This window comes from Geospiza fortis, unplaced genomic scaffold, assembly GCF_000277835.1.
Source record: "Geospiza fortis unplaced genomic scaffold, GeoFor_1.0 scaffold23, whole genome shotgun sequence".
NCBI classification, from domain to species: domain Eukaryota; kingdom Metazoa; phylum Chordata; class Aves; order Passeriformes; family Thraupidae; genus Geospiza; species Geospiza fortis.
Window position 1 is genome coordinate 14,499,797 of NW_005054303.1, and position 8,344 is coordinate 14,508,140.

Here is an 8,344-nt window from a genome sequence, read left to right on the forward strand (position 1 = left end):
GGGAATTCCACCCCAGCCCCTCCCCATCCTCACAGCCAGGAATTCCTAACTCCCAAAATCCCATCCACCCCTGCCCCCTGGCAGTGGGAAGCCATTCCCTGGGTCCTGGCACTCCACACCCTCTCCCTGTGAGAGGATAAATCCACTGAGACCCAGAAACTGGAAATGGGGACACGGGAAGGTTGTGGGTGGTGGCACCTTCCCCAGTTTTCCTTGGCTGGAGGAAGGAGGTGCCAGGATCAGCAAACCTGGCCCAAAAACCACACGGAAAAGAAGTGGCCAATTATATTCTGAGTTTAATTAGCACCAGTGGGAGATGGGAGGGTGGTCCTGGCTGCTGTGGAGGGGAAAGGCAGCACAAACCTTCCATCAGGCACTGGAGAATCCATGAGAACCACCCAAAACCACCAAGCCCACAGCTCCTGAAGGTTGGGGACCCCCCTGAGCATCCCACCAGGATCCCTGCTATGGACACTCCACACTCCCACTTATTTCAGGAGCTCCCCCTGTGTCTCTTCTCAACTCCAGTGATGGAAGTGGCTGAAACTTGCACAAAAACCACCAAAAATCATCAAAAGCCACCAACCCCACAGCTCCTGAAGGTTGGGGACCCCCCTGAGCATCCCACCAGGATCCCTGCTATGGACACTCCACACTCCCACTTATTTCAGGCACCCCCCCGTGTCTCTTCCCAACTCCAGAGTGCTGCAAGTGGCTGGAACTTCTACAAAACCCACCACAAAACCACCAAAAATCAGGACTCAAAGGCTCAGCCCATCCACTGCCCTGCCTGAGGCAGGAGTTGCCCTAACCTGAGCTGAGAACCCAATAAGTGCAAGGTTACCCTGAAATCCAGCCCTGCTCCACCTCCCCCTTAAGCCTGGGAAGCGGCTGAAACTTGCACAAAAACCACCAAAAATCACCAAAACCCCACCAAAAATCACCAAAACCCACCAAAAATCACCAAAACCCACCAAAAATCACCAAAACCCACCAAAAATCAGGACTGAAAGGCTCAGCCCATCCACTGCTCTGCCTGAGGCAGGAGTTGCCCTAACCTGAGCTGAGAACCCAATAAATGCAAGGTTACCCTGAAATCCAGCCCTGCTCCATCTCCCCCTTAAGCCTGGGAGCAATTTCCATCTCCAAGAGCCAAAGTGATGCAAACAACTGTCACTTTATTGTCACCTCCAGCCGTTCTGCAAAAGGCACACGACAAACTTCATTGGTACAAAAGAATTTCCGGGGATTTTCGCTCGATTTTCCTGGAGTTTTCTTTTTTTTTTTTTTTTTTTTTTTTCTTTCTTTTTTTTTTTTTTTTTTTTTTTCTTTTTTTTTTGGTTTTTTTTTTTCCTGCTCCTTTTTTTTTTTTTTTTTTTGCAACACAGTCACTGGGCTCTCCCATCAGCCCTGATGGGAAGATCCTTTCACAGAAAGGATTATTTTGTGCAGACAGACAGACAGATCCTTATTGCAGGGGGAACGGCCCCAAGGGCAGCAGGGCACGGCCACCTGTGGGAAAACTGGGAATAAATGGCACCTCTGTGTCCCCCTGCTCCAATGGCACCTCTGTGTCCCCCTGTTCCCTGCCACTGGTGCTGTTTTAGGGCTCCATCCCATCCCAACCCCATTGTTCCACCCCAGCTCTGGGTGCAGGATAATGGGATGGGGCTGCCCCCTCCCCATTTCTTTACATATTTCTTTACACATTTCTTTACACATTTTATCCCTTTTCCCCCTCCAGCTCTGTGTTTCTGCAGGGTGAGGGTCCCATGGAGAGCACCCAGAGGGGAGGGAAAAAAGAGGCTGGGGATGAATTTGGGGAATTTTCCTGCCTGTGCCAGCATGGAAACTCACACTGCAAACCCAGCTGTGACTCACAGATGTTATCCCAGCACCCAAAGAGAGGTTTGTGGGGTATTTGGCGGGGTGGCCCCCAAACCAAAGCACCCCCCCAGCTGCCCTGTGTGGATTTAGGGACACAAGGATGCTTTAGGGACGCCCATCCTGCCCTGCCAACACGGGATTTTGACATTATTTGCCCACAAAACCCCTCAGGCAGGGCCAGATCAAGCTCTGGGGTGGGGGCACAGTGCCACAGTCCCACAGCAGCTCTCCCATATCCCGACATCCCAAGAGATTTTTATTTTTCTTTTGCACTGTGCCTATAGCTCCTCTCCATTTCTTTTGGTACCAGCTCCCATTTCTCAGCTCCCTCCCCCGACATTTCTTATAAAAATAAGATTGTGCTTATTTATAAAATAATTATAATTTTTTTGGGTTTGTTTTTTTTTTTAAGAAAAGCTTCCAGTTTAAAAAAAAAAAAGGTGGTGTATCAAAATATGGCAAAACTTTGGCTGTCAATGGCTAAACTCTAATTAAAAATATCCACTACAAAGGCATTGTGCTGTGATAATTAACTCTGCAATCAGCAAATATTCCACCTGGGCTGTCTGCCTTCCCTGGGACACACTCAGAAACCACCCCTGGATTTTCCTAGCACGTCACCATCATCCTCTGGCAGAATTATTGCAGCTGTAAGACACCTAAGGATGCATGAAAAGCCTTGGGAAAAGGGAAGGGAGATGCAGTGGGAAGAGCTACACAGACAAGGCAAGGATGCGCATTCTCCTCAAGAGGAAAGTCTGTTTTCTCACCTTGGTGCTTAGGAAGAAAAAAAATAGGATTTTTGATAGAGTTCATGAAAGAAGAGAGGCAGATCTTTTGTATAAAAGGTGTTTCAGAGCAGGAGTAAAATGCAAATGGGTCTATAAGATCCAGACATATATAAACATACATACCTTGATATATTTATATATGTATTCTCTAGATATTCAATGTTTGGAATGCATTATTGCATTATCCTTATAGGGGATTTATTTTTTTTTCCCATCCTGCTTTGCTTTCTTTTTTTTTTTTTTTGGAAGGGTGGGTTCTTTTTTTGGGGGGTTTTGGGGTTTTTGTTCTCAAAAAAAAAAAGAAAAAGAAAAAAAAGAGAAAAATATAAAAAAAACCAAGTTGCAAATGGCTCTGAGAGCTTCCAGCCATCATCCACCTGGCTGGGACTGCTGTGGCCTGACCTCCAGCACGTGTTTTTGGAAAAAAACTGGGCTCACGCTCTGCCCCAGGAGCTGCTGGCCATGCCTTCCTCCATGGAACATCACCTGGCTGGTTATTGCTTAATTCTCCCTTCCCATACTGGCCTTTAGGGTTATTTACATTTCTTTGGCTTGGCTTGAACAAGACAGTCTGGCACTTTCCATCCACCCCAGAGTCACCTGGGGGCAAGGAGTGGGGGGAGAGAGGCCACGACAAAGCACAGGCGGGCTCCTGCCAGCTCCAGCTGAGCTGCGCCCCTGCCCCTCGGAACGAGACAGCTTGTGTTGGGCACAAACTCCTCTGGAATCCACTCTGTGCCCGCGGGATCCCCATCCTGCCCCTTCCCCAGCAGGGCCAAGGTCTCCAGCACGGTCTGCAGGGAGCAGGGCAGGGCGGCGCCGGAGCCTCCCCACGCTCACACCACGAACTCGGGCACCTCGTCGTGGGTCAGATCCAAGGAGAAATATTTGCTGGTTCTTTTCACAGGGAAGGTGTCCTGGATGTTGATGCACTGCTGGGCCAGGCAGCCGTTGCAGTAGAGCCCCTCGTGGTCCAGGCCGTGGGCGCAGCCGAAGGTGAAGCTCTGCGCCGTGTCCTGGCACAGGTTGGCCAGCTGCAGGAAGTCCTTCTGGTAGAGCCTGATGTCATCCAGGCTCAGGCTGTGCCTGTCTGTTGATGTCTTGGGTTTCCTGCACGTCGTCTGGGAAAAGCCAAGAGGAGGCTCAGGATGTGCCAGGGAGCCCCCGGGGTTCACAGAATTCACAGAATCACAGAATCACAGAATTCACAGACTCACAGAATTCACAGAATCACAGCATTCACAGAATTCACAGAATCACAGAATTCACAGACTCACAGAATTCACAGACTCACAGAATCACAGAAGTCACTGAATCACAGACTCTTCACAGAATTCACTGAATTCAAAGACACAGACTCACAGAATCACAGAATTCACAGAATCACAGAATTCACTGAATTCACAGACTCACAGAATAATGAGGTTGGAAGAGACCTCTAAGATCAAGTCCAACCTATGCCCTAACACCACAACCAGACTCTAGCACCCAGTGCCACGTCCAGTCTTTTTTTAAACACATCCAGAGATGGTGACTCTAACACCTCTCTGGGAAGAGCATCCCAGTACTTTATTATTCTTTCAGTGAAAAATTTCTTCCTAATAATCCTGATAATCCAACCTGTACCTTCCCTGATGTAGCTAGACTGTGTCCTCTGGTTCTGTCAGAGACCAACCCCACCTGTCTGCAGCCTCCCTGCAGGGAGTTGCAGAGAGCCATGAGGTCACCTCTGAGCCTCCTTTTCTCCAGGAAAGTTGGGAATCCCGAAGCCCCAGCCCCACGTACCTGGGGTAAGGAGTCGGTGCTCTGCCCGCGCAGCTTCACCACGGTCTCTGAGGAGCTGGAGGTGGAGGAGCTGATCTCCTTCACGATGAGTCCTGCACAGAGGAGGGTGCAAAGGTTATTTTGGGGTGGCTCAGCTCTCTCGGCATCCACTCCTGCTGTCCATGGGGGCAAAGGCTCCCTCAGTGCAATGCTTCAGCCCAACAGCTCCACCTGCAAACAGCGTTGCCTACAAAGCATCCCAAATTTGCCCCAAATTGGCATCCAAAGCTGTCCCCAGGGAGCCTGGCATCCCCAAAGACCTCCCAGTAGCTCCCAGCTCAGAGCTGCAAGCGACTTTCTGGGTGCAAGCACAGCTCCAGAGAAGGTCATGGAGTCCAACTGTTCCCCCAGCACTGCCAAGGTCACCACTGTCCCCTGTCCCCAGGTGCCACATCCACAGGGATTTTAAATCCCTCCAGGGATGGGGACTCCACCACTGCCCTGGGCAGCTGTGCCAGGGCTGGACAAACCTTTCTGTGAAGAAATTTCCCCCAATATCCAATCCAAACCTCCCCTGGCACAACCTGAGAGAGGTTCCTCTTTTCTTTACCCCATCACTCCTTCAACCCATTGAGTGAACAGCTTTTCCCAGCATCCCAACCAGACACCTGGGGCTAACTCTGCCCTGCCAACACCAGAGAACCAGGGTGTCCCAGGGTGATGTTGTGATGCTTGTATCCCCATCTGTGTGTTCTGTTTATGCTGAATATTATGCTCTGTGCCTTCAAGACTGGCTCTGAAGAGTGAAAGTTTTGTTTTGGTTTTGTTATCAGCTGCTCCCCCATGTCTGGCAGGACACACAGACAGGGCAGTACATGGTGCTGCTTTTGCTTTTTGCTGGGCTTTTCGCTTTGCTCTTGCTTTTTGCTTCTGCTCATTAGTTAGTTTAGCTAAGCAGTCCAATTTTTCCCTGGACTGTTTTTCCTTTCTCTTTTTTGGACCTACTCGAGCCTGCTCCAGACTGGGACCTGGGAACCCCAAGAGTTTGCACCTTGTGGCTGCAGCAGCTGCCCCAGCACAGGAGGGACTGATAACAGAGCGACCACCCCCAGAGAGACTTTCTGAATTTGTCATCATTTCAGAGCGGTGACAGAGTGGTGTCACCTGGTATTGTTCACTGTGTGTGCTGGGGATGCTGTGCCTGTTAAATAAACAGGTTCTTTCTACTTATCTCTGAGGAATCCTTCCCAAACCGATTGTGAGGAGGGGCTGTGTGGGTTTGCTTTCTGCAGGGGCCCCCTTTTGGAATTTTCTCCCAAATTTGCCCTAAACCAGGACACACAGAATGACCAGGCTTGGGAGAGACCTTAAAGACCTCTTTAGACCTTGAAGACCTCTTTAGACCTTGAAGACCTCTTTAGACCTTGAAGACCTCTTTAGACCTTGAAGACCATCCCATCCCAGCTCCCAAAGGCGTGACTGGCACCGGGGCATTGGGAAGAGAAGCAGCCAGCACCTTACCCGAGTGCCCGTTGAACTTGCGGGACAGCAGCATGTCCTCGGTGATGTAGACACACATGTCGGGGCTCACCTCCATCTCCCCAGCCTGCTCCAGCTCCCGGGGGTCATCCACCAGCATCTCAATCTCTGCAGGGCACCAGCAGACAGGACAAGTCAGCCGTGCCCCTTCGGAGCACCCTCTGTCACATATTTTATGGAAAATCCTTTCGTTAGGATCTTTTCTCCTGAGAAGCTGGGAAGCTTCAGCTTCTCCATGTTTTGCTGCTTTGGAATGTGATTTGGAGAACTGTTTACCCAGCATGTGAAATTGTTTTTACTTGGTGACCAACGACAGCCACCTGTGTCGAGGCTGTGAGCAGCCACAAGATTTTATTATTCATTCTTTTCATTCCTTCTGATGAAATCCTTTCTTCTATTCTTTTAAGTATAGTTTTAGTATATAATTTTCTTTTCATATGATATTTATCATAAAATAATAAATCAGCCTTCTGAAACATGGAGTTTCGCAGGGGTTCTTTTAGTATAGTTTCTTCTATTATTTTAGTATAGTTTTAGTATATAATTTTCATATGATATATATAATAAAATAATAAATCAGCCTTCTGAAACATGGAGTTTCGCAGGGGTTCTTTTAGTATAGTTTCTTCTATTATTTTAGTATAGTTTTAGTATATAATTTTCATATGATATATATAATAAAATAATAAATCAGCCTTCTGAAACACGGAGTCAAGATTCTCATCTCTTCCCTCAATAATAACATCTAGCAGAAAGCAAATCTGCCATTTGCAGGAATAAATTGTGCAAGATGCTGTCAAAATAACAACTATCAGGAGCTGTTACCCCCGCTAAAGAAATCTTAAAAAAATTAAAATCTTTAGTGTCTGACAATCTACATAATGAGGACCTGAGATCCCTGCAAAGACCACCACACACCCTCCAACCACCCTAGTGCCTGGACAACCTGTGGTATTCCCATGCCTGAACAGAGAGAAGCTCTGAGACAAGCAGAGAAGAAGGAAAACACAATTCTTATCTCTCTTGCTGTGCCTGTGCTGTGCTAAAGTAGAATGCAATATGGAGATTGTTTACCCAAAGCGAGGATGTTCTGTTCCCTTGGCCTAGCAGGGCCAAGTGTGTGTGTGTGCTGGACTGTCATGGGATAGTCATGAGAGAATCAGAGATGAGTGCAGGGTGAGCAGGTGTGTGCAGAGTGCAGGGCAGATTCAGTTTAGATACAATGCTTAGTGTCAGTGATAGGGCTAATATGAATAAGATTATGTTTATTACTCTTCTCTGGATTTAAACCAGATTCTGAGGATTGGAAGTTGACTGTAATTAATATACTAGAAGAGTAAGATCCTCATCAGTAGATAGAAATATAGAGGAATAATCATACGACATCTACGAAGCGTCAGTATCAGGCGGCTGCTTCAAATCCCAAGTGGTGATTTGATGTGAAGTAATAATAGCAATAATAAAAAAATAGTAATAAATAGTAAAATAGTAATAAATAGTAATAATAAAAAACATAGTAATAATAAAGTAATTAATTAGCCTTCTGGTGATGGAGTCTGTTGAAGATTGCAATGCAAGATGTTTTCAATTACCATCTGTATGGCAGATTATCTTTGTCAAGTGGGCAGTTTGCCTTTGAGTGACCACATTCACACCTCCCTCAGGAGGGGACCTCTGCTGATAACAGACTATTGAATGTCACTGCATGACTGATAAGAACTAGAACACCCCATTGTGAGATGCTCCGCCCAGGGGGAGGAGCCAAGCATTGCTACTCGGATATAATCCAGAGGTTTTTGAGGCACCAGCACGGCTTCTCCACGGGACTCCCCAGAGAAACAGCGGCTGTGTCTCCTTCCACTGGATCTCCAGAAGAAAAATACATCTTTCTCTACAGGACCCCCTTGCTCCAACAGAACCACCCCTGACACTGCAGGAGGGCTGCAGCCACAATTCCAATGGGACTGCCACCAAAACCCTGACCCACAGGGTGTCAGGTTGGGTTCTGACTCTGGCAGTGTTCTTCTAGTGGACTGCATTGTTTATTTTATCCTTTTATTTTTTTTTCTTCTCTATTAAAGAACTGTTATTTCCTGCTCCCATATTTTTGCCTGAGAGCCCCTTAATTTAAAATTTATAGCAATTCGGAGGGGTGGGGAAGGCTCACATTCTCCATTTCAAGGGAGACTCCTGCCTTCCTCAGCAGACTCCTGTCTTTCCAAACCAAGGCAAGTCAGATGCACCATTCTCTCTCCCCTTTGTCGGAGTCGCCTTTGATTTACAGTAACAACCCAAGGCAGCGCCTCACCGTCATCCTGGGAATCCTCCTCCAGCCGCTCCTTCCCGCCGCCCTCCACGCCCGC

At 47.8% G+C, this 8,344-nt stretch overlaps 1 protein-coding gene across 1 annotated transcript in view; it reads right to left on the bottom strand.

Moving 5' to 3' along the window:
* Positions 1-1,158: 1,158 nt before the first annotated feature.
* FRMD6 (FERM domain containing 6) overlaps positions 1,159-8,344 on the bottom strand; it is a 24,987-nt gene continuing 17,801 nt past the window's right edge. Inside the window, 4 exon segments of the mRNA XM_031066310.1 lie at positions 1,159-3,799; positions 4,464-4,555; positions 5,964-6,089; positions 8,290-8,344. The exon segment at positions 8,290-8,344 is cut by the window's right edge and continues 143 nt beyond it. Coding sequence (XP_030922170.1) covers positions 3,515-3,799; positions 4,464-4,555; positions 5,964-6,089; positions 8,290-8,344 — 558 coding nt within the window. The 3' untranslated portion in view covers positions 1,159-3,514.